Source organism: Phocoena sinus, chromosome 10, assembly GCF_008692025.1.
Source record: "Phocoena sinus isolate mPhoSin1 chromosome 10, mPhoSin1.pri, whole genome shotgun sequence".
Classification (NCBI taxonomy): domain Eukaryota; kingdom Metazoa; phylum Chordata; class Mammalia; order Artiodactyla; family Phocoenidae; genus Phocoena; species Phocoena sinus.
Window position 1 is genome coordinate 5,853,262 of NC_045772.1, and position 20,518 is coordinate 5,873,779.

General features: G+C 55.8%; 1 protein-coding gene across 2 annotated transcripts in view; it reads right to left on the minus strand.

Moving 5' to 3' along the window:
• The window catches only part of MPPED1 (metallophosphoesterase domain containing 1), a 78,691-nt gene that overhangs the window by 6,843 nt on the left and 51,330 nt on the right, over positions 1-20,518 (minus strand). For both annotated transcript variants that reach the window (XM_032646349.1, XM_032646350.1), the window contains one exon: positions 19,176-19,401. In XM_032646349.1, the coding sequence (XP_032502240.1) occupies positions 19,176-19,401 (226 nt within the window). The remainder of the gene's footprint in view (positions 1-19,175; positions 19,402-20,518) is intronic.

Sequence of the window (20,518 nt, forward strand, 5' to 3'; positions counted from 1 at the left end):
AATGAAAGTGAAAAAGAAAATCAACTTCTACCAAAGGGCTCTCTTGTTCCAAGCCCTTCTAGGGAAATTCAGAGAACATTCTCACCTGTCCCCATGGTGGGAGAATGCCCCTCCATCCATCCTCCTTCCTGCATCTGGGGCAAGTGGAGCCCCAGCCAGGAGAGAGTGGGTCCCAGGTGGAGGACGCTCCTTCCTGCCTCTACCCAAAGCTCCCAGCAAGGGTTCCACCAGGTGAGTCCAACCCCAACATTAAGGTCAGGGCTGGGTGGACCGAGGCCATTTAACGGAATTCCTACCTGTCGCCCAACCCGGACCTAGACTGATCAGTGCAAGTCATTCCCCTCGATGGGTTCAACGGTGAGCATGTGACCTAGATCCTGCCAGTTGGAGGGAATTCCAGACGTTTCTTTCAGTGATGAGAGACAAGAACACTGTCATCCCCGCATACAAACCACTGAGCTTCTTGCCTTGGGAGCTGTCAGTACCTGTTAAACTGTCCCAAAGGGAGACGGCTGGTGCACATGACCCAGGGGAGCAGCTGGATCAAGTCGCACCTGACACCCACCATACCTCTGCACTTCTCAGTTACATGGGCCAACAGAAAGCCACTTGAGTTGGGTTTTCATTTACAACAAAAGTATCCCAACTAAGAATCAGCCCTTAGGCCTAAGTCATTGTAAGTTCCCCACATTAACACAGCTCTTTAGCATTTACAAAGTCACCATCATCACCACCACCACCACCAACTTTACTATCATCACTGTGGTGGGTCAAATTGTGTCCCCCCTAAAATATATGTTGGATATCAACCCAGTACCTGTGAACGTGACATTATTTAGAAATAGGGTCTTTGCAGATGGAATCAAGATGAGGTCATACCTGATTAGAGTGGGTTCTAATTCATGACTTGTGTCCTTATAAGAGGATCACGTGAAAACACAGACACAGAGAGGAAAAGGCCATGTGACAATGGCCGCAGAGATTGGAGTGATGTGTCTACAAGCCAAGGAGTCCCCAGGCTGCCAGCAACCACCAGAAGCTGGGAGAGTGGCACGGAACAGGTCCTCCCTTAGTCCCCGCAGCAAGAACTAACCTTGGTGACACCTTGATTTCAGACTTCCAGCCTCCAGAACTGTGACAGAATCAATTCCTGTCGTTTGAAGCCGCACGGTTTGTGATAATTAGTTATGCAGCCCTAGGAAACTAATATAATCACCATTACCACCATCACCTCCCCACCTGCCACCCCAGGGACCTCCACACCTGCAGCAAGGTTGGCAGACAGGTGTCTCTCTCTTTCTGTTTTATGGGTGAGGAGACCGAGGGCCAGGGAGTAGAAACTAAAACTTGTCACCGGCATTTCCTGCACACCTATTTTTTTTTGCCAGGCGCCATCTAATTACATTATGGGGATAAGTTTATCTAACTGTCAAAAGAATCCTGTGAATTAAGGGCTGGGATTATTCCCATTTTTCAGATGAGGACCCAGAGGCTCAGAGAAGTGAGCTGGCTCAGGGATCTGGGCACCGTGAGGCCAGGCACCTCATGTCCATTCGCTGACATACTCTGCACGAGTTGGTAATGGGGCTGGCCTTTCACACTCAGAGCCTCTCGTGTGTCAAAGCTGCCACTAACATCCCTCTCATGACCCAGGAGCTCCTCCGTGGGAGGCTGACACCCCTAGCTGTTGACCCAACGTCTCTACTGCGTTGGCAGCCACCCAATGCACCTCTGTGGAACCCTAGGGGTTCCATGGAACAGCATTTGAGAACCCCGCTTTAGTCCCACCATGGCAGGTTCTGGACAGGAAGACTGAGGTTCAGCGAGAGGAAGGGAGGTGCCCAGGGTCACACGGTGGTCAGTGAAGAAGTCATTCTGGAACCCAGATCTGACCCTCTCTCCCAGCTGCCGTCAAGCCTGCAGCGCCAAATCCTGGAACGTGGGCTTGTGAAGGAAGAGGGTGAGTGGCCATACTGGTTGGTCATCTGGGGTCAAAGGTGCTTTCGCCACTTCAGACACCTGAGGGATCCCGTCCGCTGCCGGGCTTTGCTTGTGCGTGACCCCCGCCTGGGACACTGGGTCCCTCCTCTCCTCCTGCCTGCCCCTGACCCCACGCCACGTATATCCTTGCAAGCCCTCTCTGCTCCAACTTCCTTCCCACCCCGAGTGACGGGCACCTGCCCGGGGAGGAGCAAATGTTTGTTTAACAAAAGGTGTTGAGTGACAGAGCTGGATGAGTGAATGAAGTTGTTCACGGGATGTCGAACAGGACTCTTCCTGTTGCCTTGGAGTCGCAGCCAAAACTTCAAAGCTGAACGTGGTCCCCAACACTGCAATGAAAGCCCCCAGGTACCACCCAGGGAAACTTACTAAAGATGAGCAGAATATGCCAGGCCACCATCTCCCCACGCCCCTACCAGCCTAAGTTTTGATCCTGAGGGAGACTTGTGGCTCCTGTCTTGTTCTTGTGGGGGGATGGGGTTCACCCACACCCAGCCATGAGTGGCTTCCAGGGGGACCAGCTGTACAGGTGGGGGCCTGGGGATCTGTCCTCTGGGCCCGTGAGAGGAGAAACAGACAGTGAAGGGCAGGCGCACAGGAGCTGTCTGCACCCCCAGGTTTGGGCTGTCCCAAGGGATCCCCACCCACAGGAAGTGCCCTCCGAGTGACGAGACCAGGTGGCCGGGGCCAGGGAAGGCAGCTGGGTAGGTGGCACTGGGAAGTCCCTCGGAAGCTGCCTACTCCCTCAGTCACACCCGACTCAGGCCTGCCTTTGCACTTCTGCAGAAAGCTGAGGGTTCTCTCTGCAGAGAAACGCCTCCACACACACACAATTTTACATCCACCTTCGAGGGAATCTTGGGATCAGACGGACCTGGGTTAGAATGGGTCCACCTCTAACTACCTGTGTGACCTTGGGCAAGTGGCTTAACTTCTCTCTATGCCTCAATTACCCCTTCTGTATAATGGGCATAATAACAATATCCTTTGCCTCAACAGGGCTTTGAAAGGATTAAATCAATTAATCCATGTAAAGTGCTTAAAACGGTGCCTGGTCCAATGCTTTGCCACTGCCATCATCTCCATCACCGTCATCATCCCCAACACCATCATCCCCAGCATCGACACTGTCACCACCACCACTATCACCATCGTCGTCTCCATCACCATCACCACTACCATCATAACCATTATTATCATTACCATCACCAACGCCATCACCACTACCACCACCATCACCGTCATCATCACCATCATTACTATGGACCCCTCCTGAAACCCACTCACGGAACCTGGATGAAAAACCTTTGGCCCAGGGCAGGGTTTTTCAAACTGCATTTTGAAGGGTCAAACAGCATTTTAAAAAAATAAAGGAAAAGGGGGAAATAAAGAATAGAAAACATCAGAGTACATCATAGCACGGAAGGGATACTTTAGTTAAATATATTTATATTTAAATAGACACCCACATAAGGGTGTACTGAGTCACAATGTAAAAAAAACAAATGCTTTTCCTACCACGGTTCCTGGTCAAAAGCAGTTGGCAGCCCTAACATACTGAGCTCACAGCTCTGCAATTTCTGAAGCCTTCAGACCCTGGGCATACTCAAAGCCCCACTTTGGCTAAGCCAGGGCGGGGTCCCTGCAGGGAAGGCTGCAGCAGCCTGGAAGCTGCTCATAACGCCAAGCCCACTAGTCCCCCCAGAAGCCCTCAGCCTGTCAGCTTACAGCAAAAGGAGCAATGCCTTTCTGCTGCCTTCCAAACACAGCATCCATTTTTCAAAAACCTAATCAAATATTTACAAGAGGGGACAAGGCCTCATCTGCATGGAGAGGAGGCGTCTGTGAGCTCCCATGAGCCACAGCAAGGAGTGACTTTTTGGAAAAGACACTCTGTAACATATCAGAGACCCCACAGACCCCCAGGAGCTGACCCACACGAGCCCCTGCCTACGTCCTCTTCCAGTACTAACGAGCCTTCCTCTGGGGGTGGCGTTTCCCCATAGATATACCTCCGTGGTTCTTGGAAACACATCACCTCAAATCCTGGGAAGGTGGAATCCACCCTGCCCCCTGGGACGCCTAGAGGGGTTGCTCAAGGGCACGGAAGGTGGCATCAGACACTCTGGCTCTGCCCCTGGGCTGGACGCACCCAGACTCTTTCACCGTGTAAACCGGGATAAGGATGCCTATGGCCCCAGATCTTACCCCATGAGGGCAGGGGGGTGCTTCTTGCTCGATGCTCTACCCCACCCATTGCCTGACACAGAGGGGAGGGAAAGGAGGTGGGTGGGAGGAGGTGTAAGGGAATGAAATTACACCATCATCGCAAAAATGCCTCCGAATTCCCAGGAGCTCTGTCACCGGGAAAGGGGGTGTCTGGCCTTTACTGAAATTTGGGGGGAGGAGGAAAAGTCAGGTCATGCATGGAAACGTCCAGAGGAAACATTTCTCAGGGCCACCCGCAGGTGGGGAGGCCTTTCTCCGGGGTGGCCAAGAGCAGGGCCAGAGCAGCCGGAGAGACGGACTCTTCAGGGTGACCTCACTCCCCAGGGTCTGGAAAAGCCTTCGGCCACTCCTGCGTGACGTCCATCCAGGTTTGTGTCATGGGAATGGGAGCCTAAGGGATGGGGGGCACCAGCCCTTCCCGAGGGCGCAGTCGGCTCCAACGTCCCAGGCGTCCTGCGTTTGGTCACTTGACCCTCTCTCCTCGCCCAGCAGGGCCCTTTGGGGCCAGAGGTGAAGTGCGACGCTGCTCGGGGTTCCAGACAGAGGTCAGGGCAGGCGGGGGCTCGCAGGGCGTGTCATCCAAGCAGCCCGGATCCAGCCCGGCCCCGAGCTCCCCACCCACCCTGCGGGCAGCCGTGGGCTGAGACCCACGAATGACTGAGACGGCGGGCGCAGACAGAGCCACGGTCCCCATCCCCAGCGCAGCTGGCGCCTGGACGCAGCCTCACTGCCCTGAGGGCCAGGAGCCCTGACGTCCACCCGCCGTCCGGGACACATCACAGACCCCGAGGAGGTCGGATGGATCAGAATTCCGACAGAGCCGTGGCAGGTGGCTTTATGTCCTGAATTTCTGTCTTTCTGTTCTAAAGTAACCATTGGAATAATTTCCTTACAGAATGATAGTTGCCATGACAACCAGAGCAAATTTTCCTTTTCTGAAACAGATGTCTCATTTAGTTGAAAATTAGAATGTGAACAAACCCATGGGAAAAATTAATTCAAACTTTAACAGAGCGGTGAATACAATGTAATCTCTCAGAGGTTAACCCCTTAACAGCTTTTTTGTGCGCTTATGGTAACCTTCGAATCCAGTCTAATTAGGCCCGCTTAGCCAATATAAATGACCTCCTCGTGGCCAATCATTAAACGGCTTCCCCCTGGAGCGTGAATTCCCGGTTCCCTAATGGCAGACGGGAGGGGGGCGATGCCTGTCTGTAGAAAACGGCTGAAACAGAGCCTCCCCTGCTCTGGGTTTTCCATCTCCCCAGGTAAGGCACACGCCCCGGGAAACGGGATGTACCAGGGGCCATTCAATTAGCCTGGAGTATGGCCACCCCATTTCCCAGGGATGCTAGGGAGTGGGGGTGGACGAGGCCCAGGGTGTCCTGGGTAGAGCTGGGCCCAGTGGTGCACCCAGGCCAGGGCGCAACGCCTGAGGGCAGAGGCCAGGGGAGGGGGGCCCCCTTGAGAGGCCACCTGCCAAGGGGTCACCGAGGGGACACCCACACAGGCCTAGCTCCAAAGGCTCTCCATGAGCCTCCAAATCCTCACACCCACCCCGAGGGGCAACAGCCATCACTGCTTCATTTTACAGATGTACAAACTGAGGTACACAGAAGTACAGAGAATTGCCCAAGGTTGCCCGGTAACCAAGTGGCACAGCCAGGGCTCCAACCCAGACAGCAGACTCCAGAGCCTGTGCCCTCTGCTTCAGTCCCAGAGTGATGGCAACAGGACCAGGAATCCTGCCCACCTTCCCCAGCAAAGCCCACTTTACCAGCCACTTTCACCCCTCAGCTCAGTTAATCCTCAGGACAAAGCTGTCAGGAGGCCCCCACCTTTGAGATGAGGAAATGATGGCACAGAGAAGTCATGGGTCTGAGGACACTCCGGAGGCCAGAGGGACCTGGACCAGGGTTCCTGGCTCCTGCATCCTGTGCCCGGATGCCGCTGGGGCGGCTGGGCCCCAGGTTCTCCCTCTTCAATGGCAGCTGCCTGCCTGTCCCTCTGAGCCTGGCTGCACTCTGGCTCCTGGTGCCCCACCTCTCATCCACCCTGTGACTCTTCTAGTCCAAAACCTTCCATGGCTCCCAATTACCTCCAGGACAAGCCTGAGCCTCATGGCCTGGCATGCGGGGGCCTTGGGCTCTGCCCCATTCCACCTTTCGGACCAGCCTACTCAGGTTCCCCAGTGAGCTCACCACCCACCAGTCACGACAATCCTCTGTTTCCTGAACAAGGCCCAGCCTTTCCCCACCTCTGGGTTTTTGCTCATACTGTTTCAGCCATCTGAAATGCCCTTCCTAGCCTCTCCTCAGAGTCCATGACCCATTATTTGTTAAGGCCTGGCTCAAAGGCCACCTCTTCCAGGAAGCTTCCCCTGATCACCTCCATCCCCAAGCACAAGTGACCCTCCCTGCTCTGAGCGCCCTTATACAGGCTCCTTCAGGGCAGGCCTGGGTCAAATCATCCCTGAATCCATCCTGCCTAAACTGATGGCTGGGCCCAGGTGGACCTCAGGGTGGGTTTGCACAAAGCGTGCCTGAATGAGTGAACGAATGAATGAATGATGGAATGAACTGACAGGTGCTCTACCTGGCAGGCAGGCAGGTGGGAAGAACAAAGTATTAACCCTCCCCTCCCCACACCCTCCCCAGGAGCCCTCCCCAGAGCCCCTGGCTGTCGTGAAGCCCTGAGACCCACCACCAGGTCCACAACCAGAACCAGAACTCTCGCCATCTGTGAGCCTCCCATTCCCCCTCACCCTGCCACGACCTGCCTGGGGGAGTCCTGTGCCCATTTCACTCACGAGGCCTCAGAGGTGATGCTCACCTCCTCGGCTGCATCCCGACTCACTGCCCTTGGGGGACCTTCCCTGCCTCCCCAGGCAGCCCCGCTCCCTAGGTGAGGGCAGGGACGGCTGCCTACAGGTGGCAGGGAACAGCCTCTCACAGTGGCCCGCCCCATCCCCCCACCGACCAGGTGCTCTCCCACTTCCGCCTCTCCTTCTGCGGGGTGAAAGCTGCAGTGTGGGCGGGGCAGGGACCTCTCCCCACCAGCAGCCAGCCCGCCCCTGAGCTCTCAGACAAGCCTGACCAGGTCCACTCCCTCTCCGGCTGCAGACCGAACACTCATCTTGACCCTCATCTGTTTGTTCTTCCTGCCCCAATACCCCCTCCCCCAAGGGCCAGGCTTTCCGGGGCCACTTCCAGGGAGCCAAATACAGCCTCTGCCTTCTCTCAGAGACAGCCAACACTGAGAGCATCTCAGGTGAGGATGACACGTGGCACTGGCCCACGTGCATCCTGGGACCCTCCCAGCACTCCAGTGAGGCTGTGCTCCCATCTGCAGCAGGGAAACCAAGGCTCAGCGTCGGTGACACGCCTGGGTCCCCCGAGCGAGTTCCTGCTGACTCCTCACCCCACAGGTGGCCCCCATTCCTGGGGACGTCCCGGTTCTGGTGGAGGCAGGTTTGCCTTACTCCTTCCCTGCATCTCCCGGGCTCGGGAGCCGAGCGGGAGTCTGGGGGAGACGCTGCCACAGCAGGGGAGCTGTGGCTGCCAGCGAGGGGGCAGGGCCAGGACGAGCAGCGACGTGTCCCCGGGACTGTCAGTCACACACCTTGCCCCACACACACTTAGGGCAAGTCAGCAGCAAGACGAGTGGAACCAAAGAACGGGGTCCTTTGTCTTTCCTAATGAATTTCCCCCACCCTTCCGAGGCGCAGAATCATTCATCTTTTGTTTCGCTGGGACTCTGCAGCTGGGAGAAGGCAGAGGACTCGTTTCAAACATTAATCTCATGTAGAAGAGTGCGCGTATGTGTGCTGAGGGGCCTTCTAGAAAGAAAACAACAATGTGAAATCAAGGAAGATCAGGATAGGAAAAGAGCAGAAGAGAAATCCCATGCGTGTGAGAGAGGCTGAGTGTGAGAGAGGTGAGAAAGTGTGCGTGAGAGTATGGGTGCTCACGTGTGCGTGTGTCATGTGGGGGGTGTGTGCGCGTGTGTATGGCATGCGTCTGCATGTGCGTGTGTGCTCACGCTCGTGCAGAGGTAGCACAGTGTGGGTCCAGACACGAGGGATTTCTTCCCTCCATCAAAATTTGTCAACTGCCAGTCGTGTGTTGAGGCTGATGAGTATAATATCCGGCGGAGGAAGGAGAGGGAAGTGACCACTGGTGGAGGACGCTGCTTGGCCCCTCGGGGACCCTCCCAAGCCTGTCGTGTCCCTGTCACAGGACCAAACGAGGGGGCACCGAGGCTCGGGCAGGGCTCGTGGTCAGCAGGCTTCCCAGCTTGTCTTGAACAGATACAGACTGTTCCCAACTTGATTTGGGCTCTAGACGGGAAGGGTGGGAAGTACCGCTGAGGTTCTGTGATGCTCCGACCAGCACTCACGGGGCCAGGGATCTAGGCCCCCAAGGCCAGCCTCTTGTGGTTCTGCAGCCCAACAGGGGCTGCAGGAGGGACGGGGCCAGGGCCAGGCTGGGAAGCGGCAGCCCATGAGACAGGTCAAAGCCAGCCGCCCCCCGCACCCCCGAGCTCCCCAACTCCACCCACCTGGGCGGGAACCTGGCACCACCTCTGCCTACAGCTGAGATCTTGGACCAGTCGCTTGACCAACCCACGCCTCGCCTCACCTCTCTCCTCTGTAAGACGGGGATGAAAACAGTCCTGCCTTGCTGTGGAGAGTGACAGGCAGAGTAGGTGGGGCCACTGTGCCGCAGTCTCATGGTAAGTTTGCTGAATGGGGGTTTCAGGTATTGAAGGGGAGGGAAAGCCTTGGCCTCTCTTGTCTGAACAGATCAAGGCCACGGTCTGTGCTGAAACCACCTAGAAATGCAGGATGAAATGTCAATAATCACAGTGCTAGATGCACGGGGACTGCCAGCCTCTGAACCAGGGAACGTGGGTCTTCATGGCCTTGAAGCAACAAGAGAGAAGGCCCCGGTGGTCAGCAGGGGCTGTGACCAGAAAGCTGGGTCCCCAGAGGGATTCGGGGAAAGAGCGGACCACGGGGAGGCCTCCACCAGAGGGAAGCTTCCCCTGGACCTCTGACCCAGGCTTCCCCAGGCTGTGAGCCCATGGGCCCAGGAAGCTCTAATCCATGAACGGAGCAGAAGGGGGTCCCTGGCCAGGTGCACCCACAGACTGGGGTAGACATCCTCTCTGAGGGGCACCCCTAAACCTGGATGCCCAGGATCCCCCAGATGGAGCCTTGCAGAACGTGAGCGGGCAACCCCAAATTACGACACCCCAAACACCTCAGAGAATGACCAGAGAGACTGAAAAATGAGTATTTTTTTTAAGAGGCGAAAAAGATTTTCTTAATAGAAAGAGCAAAGGGTGAGGTGGCTGGAACTGAGCCCCAGGCCCACCCATTCCTCAAGCAGAGCCAGAAGGGCGGAAGGTCTGGAGTCCAGTGCGGGGCACAGCAGTCCAAACTGGGCTCACCGTGGTCTCCCATCAGCTTCTGGAGGTGGCGGGGACAGCAGGGGCAGGGCGGGCTGTCTCAGGCCCTGGCGCCGCCAGGATCCCGCTCCCCTGGCACCCCCTTGACCACATTATGGTGAAAGGCATTGAGAAGCAAGGGAAAAGCTAGGAGTTCGTTATTTCATCCTCTCTATTGTTTTTTCCCGGAAAGATATATTTTACCAAGTCTTTTAAGAAGCATTTTATGGGCGTCCCTGGTGGCGCAGTGGTTGAGAGTCCGCCTGCCGATGTAGGGGATGCGGGTTCGTGCCCCGGTCCGGGAAGATCCCACATGCCGCAGGGCGGCTGGGCCCGTGAGCCATGGCCGCTGAGCCTGCGCGTCCGGAGCCTGTGCTCCGCAGCGGGAGAGGCCACAACAGTGAGAGGCCCGCGTACCACAAAAATAAATAATAAATAAATAAATAAAAATAATAAAAAGCATTTTATTTTAGCACCTCTCCATCTGCCGTTCTGGGTAGGGCCGCCATCCTTCCATCCCGGCCCATCTGGGCTCTCAGTTACTGTGGGACCTTAAGCCAGTCGCTTCATTTTGTGGGTCTCAGTCTTTTCAGCTATACAGTGGGGACAAGGGTCAAACCTCACTCATGGTTGTGAAGAATTCAAGCAGCTGGAGCAGCTAGAAGTCCAGAGCCTTTGGGTCAGCAGTGAGAAAAGTAACTGTGCGACTGCTGCTGTCACATCCAGAAGCAGAGCCCCAGCACCTTCAGGGCACAGATTTTAAATTCCCAGGTTGCTCAGTTCCTGCCTTCTCCTCGCACCCACCCCCCGCAGCGGGCCTGCTCTGTGCACACAGGGAAGCGGAGGGAAGGCCGTCAAAGGCTCACGCTAGAACCCACGGCCAGCCTTGTCCAGGGGCCACCCTCTCTGTGCCCGCAGCCCCTGCAGGCTGTACGTACACAACCTCCTCCAGCCCCCTCTCTGGGCAGTCGAGGCAGTAGCTGGAGAGGTTTGGGGGTAGCTGGGACCACCGTGTGTCGAATGCCTGTGTGCCAAGCAACTTTACGCACAAGACCTCTCTGAATCCTAAGAACAACCCCACGAGGGGACTGTCCCGTTGTCATTTCACAGAAGCCGAGATCCTGACCTGAGGTCACTCAGCTGGGCCCCGCACATCCTGGCTGTTTGGAGAGAGCTAGTCCCTGAGGCTCCGGCTGCCCGCCAGGCCCTGCCCTGCCCGGAGGCAGCCAGGCCTCCTAGCTGAGGTTCAGGCTCCGCGCCCAGACGCCCAGCAGCGGCCCGGCCACCACTTCTCAAAGTTTCCTGTCTCAGCAGGTTTAGATGTCTTCTTTCAAAATACCAGAAGTAATTAGACCAGATGGACTAGCTGTGTGCCAACTTCACTCCCTCCCTCACTCCTTAAAAAAAAAAAAAAAAAATCAAGGCCGTTTTCAGTTAAATGAGAACAAAAAATGCATCCAAAACCCATAAATGAATACGGTATGTATACGGAATTTTTTTTTAACACTTAGGATTTTGTAACAGCTGAGTTCTTCCTCTTCTTCTGAGGATGGTTCCCGCCCCCTTCCTCTAAGCTGCTCTCGGCGAAGGCTCAGCGCCGAGTCTGCATCTGAGGGGCCCAGAGATGACTTCCAGAAAGTCACAGTGCCCCGGGAGGGTGGCCGTGCAAGCACACGGCTCTAGTGAGCCCTCCATCCCTCCCATGCCGACTGGACCAGGGAAGTGGTGATGCAGCCTCCCCTGGAGTCAGGTCCCTGCTCTCCTGGAGCCTCAACTGTTCTAGTTGGGAAAAGAGACATGAAAGAAATGGGTTGCTGGAGTAGTTAAGACAGTGTGGCCCTGGAGCTAGGTGGGCTGAAGGAGCAGGCGATAGCCCAGACACAGCCCCCGTGTGCCAGGCAAGGAGGGTAACACAGAGCAGCCAGGAAGCACGATCTCCGTATTTGGTGCCAGGCCAAGTGGAAAATCCCAAAACGGGATCCCTACCTCACACCATCAATGCGATCACTGCCAGTGGGCCCAACACCTAAGCATATTGATAAAAGGCAACACAGCGAAGATGTGGGAAGATAATAAGGAAACATCTTCATGACTTCAGGGGCGGGATTTCTTAAATAGGACACAGAAAGCACTTACTGCAAAGAAAAACAGTGACACATCTGACTACACCAAAATTACAAACTTTGAGTCATCTGAAGGCACCATGAAGAGAGGGAAGAGGCCAGTCACAGGGGAGGAAAAGCCACATTACACATTACATGTGATGAAGGGCTCGCGTTCAGAATACATAAAGAATCTCTACTAACCAATACGGAAAGGGCAGACAACCCAATTATCTTTTTAAATGGGCAAAAGACCTGAGCCCTTCACAAAAGAAGAAATCCAAGTGGCCAAGATTCTCAAGCTCGCGGGTCGTCAAGGGAATGCAAATGAAAACCACCTTGAAGTATCAGCACAGCCACCAGATGGGTACAATCCGCAAGGCCCACAATACCAAGTCCTGGCAAGGAGGTGAGGCAGGGCACTGCTGACAGGGGAAAAACTGGCTTCGCCCCCGCCAAAGAGCTGTACAGTACATGACCTGACCACTCCGTCCCTGAGTGTGTGTGTGTGTGTGTGTGTGTGTGTGTGTGTGTGTGTGCGCGCGTGTGTGTGTGTGTGTGCGCGTGTGTGTGTGTGTGCACGTGTGTGCGCGTGTGTGTGTCCACACACACACACACATTCAGGAGTGAATCTCTATGCGCACTAAGAGACGTGTGGAATGTTCACAGCAATATTATTTATAATGGGCCCAAAGCAAGGGTGGTGGTTACTGGTTAGAATGGATAAATAAATCGTGATATATTCACACGATGAAATCCTACACAGCACTGAGAAGAGAACCAATCACAACTGCACATGACGACATGGAAGAAGCTTAAAAATATATAATACTGAGTGAAAAAAAGCAGTCATGGAACAACACATGAGTCCATTTTTATAAAGTTCGAAAAACAGGCAGAACCCAACTGTCTCAGGATACAGGTGGCCAGACGAAACACAACATGCCCCGTTAAATTTGAACTTCAGACAAACGGCACAATTCTTTTCGTGTATGTACATTTAAAATATTGCATAGGACATATTCACGTTACAAAATTATTCTCTCTCTGCCTCTGACCATCCTGCAAAATGGGATTGGTGATGGTGCCCTGTCACGGGGGACACAGCCAGGCCGGGCCCATTCTTGGGACTCCAGAGCCCTGCAGGGGGCCAGGCACCTGGCGGCCGCTGTGTGCCTCCAAGTGTGTGTCTCACAAGAAGTGGAACCATTCAAATCTGACCCACCAGTCTCCCAAGCAGAGCATCCCCTGGCGGTAACACTTAGGTAACATGGCGACCATGAGTTTGCTGTCTGCTTCCTCCTCCGAGCTTGCTTTGGTGAGTCCTCAATATCAAGGCCAACCTCGTCCCAAGTCTAGCGCCGAAAGGGCTTCTCTGAGAGCAGGCCCATGCATCCCTCTGCTTACAGGGGGTCATCAGCCTCAGGCAGAGAAACAGTGGCCCTCTGCATGGGGGAGGAGCTGGGAGGACACCAGGCCCAGACACAGTGTATCTCTGCTTGCATGCCCCTTGTAATGGGCAGCTCACCACTCAGTAAGGCCCAACTGCCTCTCCTCTGGGCTCCTGCCTGTGGGACTGTCTTCCCACACTGCTGAGAACCTGCCTTCTGTGTCCCTGCTCTGCCTTGTAGGACGACACAGAACAGGTCTGCCCCCAGCGTGGGTCAGCTTTGCCCACATGCCCCAGGTACCACTGATATTAGGTTACTTATGGCTACTGGTTTATCTGATCCCTGATCCCCGCCTGCTGGTGTTACGATGCTGCTAGAGTCGCCTGTATTCCATGTGTTAGTCAATATGTTAAGGGCACGGGAAAAAGAAAACGAAAACCCTGAACATCTGAATTTAATAATAATCACTACCAGCTTTGTTGTCCATCCCCTCCTAACAAGCTGCCATACGCCCAGGCGCCGGGGGCTGAGCTCGCCCAGCCTAAACCTCGACAGACAGTGGGGATGGCAAACAGCCCCCCCGAGCCAAGCAGAGTTGGCAGCCAGGCCACGAGGTTCTTTGGCCAGGAATACCTTCTTGGGGACTGATAAGTGCCACTTCCCCAGTGTGGCTTCACCTGACGACATCACAGAGAACACCCTGGTGCCCCCTTGCCCAGATGGAAGACAGAGGCTCAGAGAGACGTGACTTGCCGAGGTCAGATGTGAAGTGAGAGTCAGGGCGGTGGGGACGTCCCTGGTGTGTCTGGGTCCAGGGCACAAGCGTGACTGAAAGTCAGCTCTGCACACACGAGCACTGTGCCCCTTCCAGGCCTCGGGTGTGATGTGCCAGGTCCCCACGGGCTGAGGACACAGGGCTACAGGAGTTGCAACTCACTGAGCGCTGGGAGACCAGGGTGAGGCCACCGCCCACCGTGGCAGCCGCCAGCCCGGCCTGATGACCCAGCCTCTGGCCTCTGCTCTCTCACTGAGACCCTGGAAGCCACACTCCGCCCCCAGCACATCCACAGCCCTCTGAGCCTCCTGCGTCTTGCCGGGACTGTTTCCTCTGCTGTCACACCCTTCCCAGACCCCAGAGCTGCTTGTGTCTATGGCTCTCCTGTGGGGAGATCTCCCCGACCCCAGCTCCCAGAGCTTCTCCTCCGTGGCTCTTGTTGAACCAAGGCATTGGTGGCTGATGTGTCTCCCACGAGGGTAAAAACCCCGCGAAGATGGGAGCTGCATCTGTCTGGCCCGTGGCACGTCCCTGGAGTGGCCACGGGACAAATACTTGATCAATGAATTAACCAACCAATGGGCGGCCATGAGAACATCATTTCAATCCCCAGGTCTCAATGGGCCAACAAGGCCGATGTGCGTCCTGAGGCTATTCAGAGGACCAAGGACACACGAAGAGCACACTGCCCCACGCCTGGCACACAGCAGGCGTTCACAAAAGGGCCTCCATCTTGGAGCAGACTGAGAGTCAGGAGAACCACTCACTGTGTGGCCCTGGACAAGCCACGTCCTCACCGGGGCCTCTACTTACCCTTCTGTAAAAGGAGGTGATTGCAGGCCTGGTCCTATTCTAGGGGCTGTTGAGGTATCAGCGGGAACAGAGCTCTCTCTGTCCTGGTCTCCACCCCAGCGGCTTCCCAGTAATAATAACCACAACCAACCTCCAAGGCCACACTCTGGGCCTGGCCTTCATCTGGATGGGCCCACGCAGCCCTCACAACCCCCCTATAGGGTTGGCAGTACCATTTCCCTGTATAGAGGGACCAGAAAGGCTAGGCACTTGCCCAGAGTCACACAGCTAAGAGGTGGTGTTACCCCAATTTGAACAACCCTTCCCTTACCACCCAACCTCCCAGCCACTACAGTTGCTGAGATTCCGGGGGCCTGGTGGCAGGGGCCCACCCTCCCAGGCATGCAGGTCCCAGGGGGGAAGGTGGCAGAAGGAAATCAGGGTTAGTTCCTTGGTGCCATGGAAGCAGGTGCAAGCAACTGGCTCACACAGGGGGAAATTTAGTGAAACTTCCCCAAGCACACGAGCCCACGTCTCACCTCACACCACCTGCTCCCAGCCCCAGACGGGGCCTAAAGGAACCCAGGGTTGCTGCATGGAATGCCAGCTCACAGCCTGCATCTCAGAATGCAGACGAGGTGCCGTCTAGCTCTCGGCGTTAAGGGCTGCGAACTAACAGCAGGCCCAAGAAGAGTGCGGCAGGGTCCGGCACATCACAGGGGCTCCGACATATGGCTCCTCCCTTGCCTCTTCCGCCTATGGAAACCCCACACCTCCTTCAAATACCCCCTCCAACAGGGAGCCCTCCTGGATCTCACCAAGCCCTCCTGGGGTCCCTTCTCTGTGTAGCAGCCTGGTGCTGGGCCCGCCATGGCATGGGGTCGGGGGTGTGCGTCCAGCTGGGACGAAGGTAAGGGTCAAGGAGAAGATAGGCACTCCTCTCACTCAGGCCCCAGGGGGCCTGCAACTAAAAGGTCCAGAACTACCCGTGCTGGAGCCACAGAAGTCAAAGCAGAGACCACAGGCAGCTCGAGCACAGAGCAGCTGGACTCCAGCAAGGCTGACAGCGGCCTCACTCAGGCCTCAGCAGCAGCAGCTCTTGGCCTGCAGCTGGCATAGGGGACCACAGGGCTGGCCTGACATCCCGGCCAGGAGCCTGGGGAGCTGGCCGTCAAAGGGGTTCTTCGGGGCCCAGCTGTGGGGCTGCACAGAGCTGCTCTGGGTGGGGTGGGAAGGACACTGAGTGACACCTGCCAGCTCCCACCCCCTGTTGTCCTCCATCCCATGTCTGGGTCCCGGGCAAGGCTGTGATGGAAGGGGGCTCCACATAGCAAATAACAAGAATGATGTCTCCATTCGCGGAAAGCCTGGTGCAGCCACTGGGCTCAGCTGAACCCTCCTGACATCTCTGCAACCACCCCCTGCAGGAGGTGCCCCATCACTCCCATTGTGCAGAGGAGGAAACTGAGGCACCGAGAGGTCAAGTGACTCACCCAGGGTCACACAGCCCATAAGAGGTGAGGCCAAGAGTTGAGCCCAGGCAGTTTGGTTCCAAAGCCGTGCTGTTAACTTCTAAGCAATCTAACTTTAAACAAAATGTTGTGTGTATGGGTGTGGGTGTGTATGGGTATGTGAGTGTGCAGGGGAGACAGGGTGTTGGAAACCACTGGGCAAAGAGATCCAGTCCAGATTCCCTGGTCTGGCACCTGACCCTCCTGACCCTCTAGCCTCATCTCCCACCGCCCCACCCCTCCCATTGTGCTCAGCTCACCTCCACGCCTTTGCTCATGCTGGTTCCTCCTTTGACAATGACCTCCTTCTGGTTTTTTGCCTAACAGACTTCCCCTCCAGGTCTGGGCTCTCATAGCCTGCCAGGCAGACTCGGCCATCTGCTCCCCTCTCCTGGCCTTGGCCCCGAGCTCATCACATCCCTGAGGGCCCCCGACCTCAGTCCTCGTCAGGACCTCACAGGCCGCCGGGAGGGTTTGTGGAGACCCTGTGCACGGCAAGGACCAGGGAGATGACAGCAGGCATCTCCTGGGGCTCAAGGAAGGCAGGACAGCCCAGCATCTCCCCTCTGCCCCATGAGGAGGCCTTGGGAGGATGGGGCCACGTCCTAAACCCCTCACAGCCTCTAGCCAGCAGGTGGTCACCATGTGGTATCAGCCAGGGCCGCCCCAGGGCTCCCCAGCCACACTGTGTCAGCAGCCGCTCTCCCTGAAGTCCCTGCACCCAGACAGGCCCCGGGTCCCCACAGATCGCCCGTCAGCCTCCCTATGTGTGCTGCTCTGGGTGATGGTGCAGCCTCAGGCCCTGCCACCCCTCCACGCCTGTGAATGCCCTTCTCTTCCCTCGTGGCTCAGGTCACCCCACCCCCTCCAGGGAGCCTTCTGGAATCAAGCCACTCTTTCAAGCACGTGAGGTCTCTCCTTCCTGTGTAGGGTGTCCTCCTCACCCTGTCAGCACTTGGCACCCTGTGTCCATTGCCAGCTGGGCCTCTAAGGGCCACGTGGTCTATCCAACTACAGGACGGGGACGATATATCAGTCCTCACAAGGCTGAGCAAGGATTAGAGACAATCCTTGTGGAGATTTAAGCCCAGGGCCCAGCTTACTGTAACTGTTCAGGAATGATCTGCTGCCACCATCAACATCATCACAATCTGAACCACCATCATCACCATCGCCATCATCACCATCACCACCATCACCATCACCATCATCACCATCACCATCATCACCATCATCACCACCATCACCATCATCACCACCATCACCATCATCACCATCATCACCATCATCACCATCATCACCACCATCACCATCACCATCATCACCATCATCACCATCACCATCACCATCATCACCATCACCATCATCACCATCATCACCACCATCACCATCATCACCATCATCATCACCATCATCACCATCATCACCATCACCATCACCACCATCATCACCACCATCACCATCATCACCATCACCATCATCACCATCACCATCATCACCATCATCACCATCACCATCATCACCATCATCACCATCACCATCATCACCATCATCACCATCATCATCACCACCACCATCATCACCATCACCATCATCACCATCATCACCACCACCATCATCACCACCATCACCATCATCACCACCATCACCATCATCACCATCATCACCATCACCATCATCACCATCACCATCATCACCATCATCACCACCATCACCATCACCACCATCACCATCATCACCATCATCATCACCATCACCATCATCACCATCATCACCATCATCACCATCATCACCATCATCACCATCACCATCATCACCATCACCATCATCACCATCATCACCATCATCACCATCATCATCATCACCACCACCATCATCACCATCATCACTACCACCATCATCACCACCATCACCATCATCACCACCATCACCATCATCACCATCACCATCATCACCATCATCACCATCACCATCATCACCATCACCATCATCACCATCATCACCACCAACACCATCACCACCATCATCACCACCATCACCATCATCATCACCATCACCATCATCACCATCATCACCATCACCATCATCACCATCATGACCACCATCACCATCATCACCATCATCACCATCACCATCATCACCATCATCACCATCACCACCATCATCATCACCATCACCCTCATCACCACCATCACCATCACCATCATCACCATCACCATCATCACGGGGGTTACTATGTACACACCGACCATCACGCAGACCTGTCATGACCTGTTCTCACCTTGATCCCCACTTAGCCAGGTGAGCCTAGGGATGAGGTCTGATTGCTCTGTGTCCCCAGCAGGGAACAAAGGTTTGATGTATACTTGTGATTTAAACAGCTGCTGTCCCCAATACAGTAAAGCAGGCCTTTGGCCTTCCAGGAAAATTCCGACTGCCTCTCCTCATCTGGCTAATCAATCATCACCCCGCCACCTATGCATCTTCTGTGTGTGTCAGAGGGACAGACAACAGGGACATTCCTAGCACATGGAATAATGATTAAAAGCAAGGATTCTGGAACCAAACTGCCTGGGTTTAATCTCAGCTCTGCCCATTCCTACCTGTGTGACCTTCAGCCAGGCCCTTACCCTCTCTGTGCCTCAGTTTCCTCACCAGGAAAATGGGGATACTAATAGTACGTGCCTATACGTGAGACAGTATAGCATATATAATTATTTACAAGATATGGGGAAAACAAGGCTCAGAGAGTGGCAGCGACCTGCCTAGGGTCACACAGCATGAGGGGAGAGCTGGCCCCGGGTCTCTCTGCTGCCTCTTCCAGCCCCTCTTCCCTCCATGCACTCAGCCTCACCTCCTCCATCCCCCCAGCACAGCTTCGCTGTCACCAGTGGTCAGAACGGCGCCCACCAGGCACACTCACCACGGGGAGCCGTAGATCCGGAAGCCCCGCACAGTGACCTCCGAGTCCTGCAGGTAGATGCAGTTGGTTAGCAGCGACTGCACGTTCTCGTAGTTCTCCGGCTTCAGCTTCGACACGGACGGGAAGTAGTAAAAGTCCTGCTTGATGAGGTCGGCCATGAACTCCTGGTCGAAGGTCAGCTCGTGGTTGCCTGCGATCACAATCTTGTACTCGTAGGGCAGGCTGCCTGCAGAGCCGACACAGACAGACACGGTGCACCGCTGTTGGCTTCTGGAGGCCACAGTGCCGGGGGGAGGGGGCAGGCAAGAGCCCCTGGACCCCCTGGCAGAGCTGACCCTCGCTGCCGACAGGTGCCTTCTGATCAGAGGCGGCGGCAGCAGCCTGGTCACCATCCCTGTGGCCTCCCTGCCCCCGCTGCTGCTGGGTGACAGGCCGCCTGCCCCCCAGACCAGCGGGACGGGGCTGGACAGTTTCCTGCAGGGCCTCTGAGCTGCAGTGGACCCGGCCTCATCCTCAGGACTCCCCCACCTCCGTTTCTTCTGTCTGGGCCACTTTTCCACTGGAAGGAGACCCTGCCCTGGACCCCCAGGCCTGCCTCGCCAGCCTCACTGTCTCGGGCCCCCTCCACCTGGGGGTCTGACTTGTTAGCTTCCACATTAACAGGGATTGCAAGTTCTTTGCAGAGCCCAGGTCAAACCTTTGGAGACCCTACGCTCGGGAAAGATTACGCTGCCCATCCCCACCCCTACTGCCATGGAATTCAAAGTCAAAACACAGTCTAAGTGGGAACAAAACAAAACCATCCGTGTATAACATACACTGAGCTAATACTAGGGTCCTTCCAGCTGTGCCCTCTGCAAATTCCACGCGGTTCCTCAACGCCGTGCTTCTTCCCCTTGCTTTCTCTGGGGCCTTACGTCACAGATGCCCTAGGCAGGTGTGTGCACTGCGTCCCGGGTGATCTGGCCATGGGCTGGGTTCCAGCACAGCCGCCCAAGGCTACCACAGCCCCTCGGCCTCAGTAAACTGGCCGCCACCCACCCCGGCTCCCCAACACCCGCCAGCAGCCAGCCTGACCCCAGGCTCAGGCCCGGGACTCCCGACCTCCCACCAGCCTCAGCTGCTAGGCTCTCCGGGCCTGGATAAAGAGTCATGATGGTACCTGATTAGGATAAAAAAATGAATTCTGAAGGTGAACCCCGAGGCCCAAGCCTTTTTCTTGCCCCCTCCTCAAGGGCGTGCCCTGGTGGGTCAAGCAAACACCAAGGGGCGTGTGAAGGTGCCAGCCCAGCACGGGGCCTTGGGGAGACGGGGTGTCCAGGCAGGAGAATGGTGACATTCCA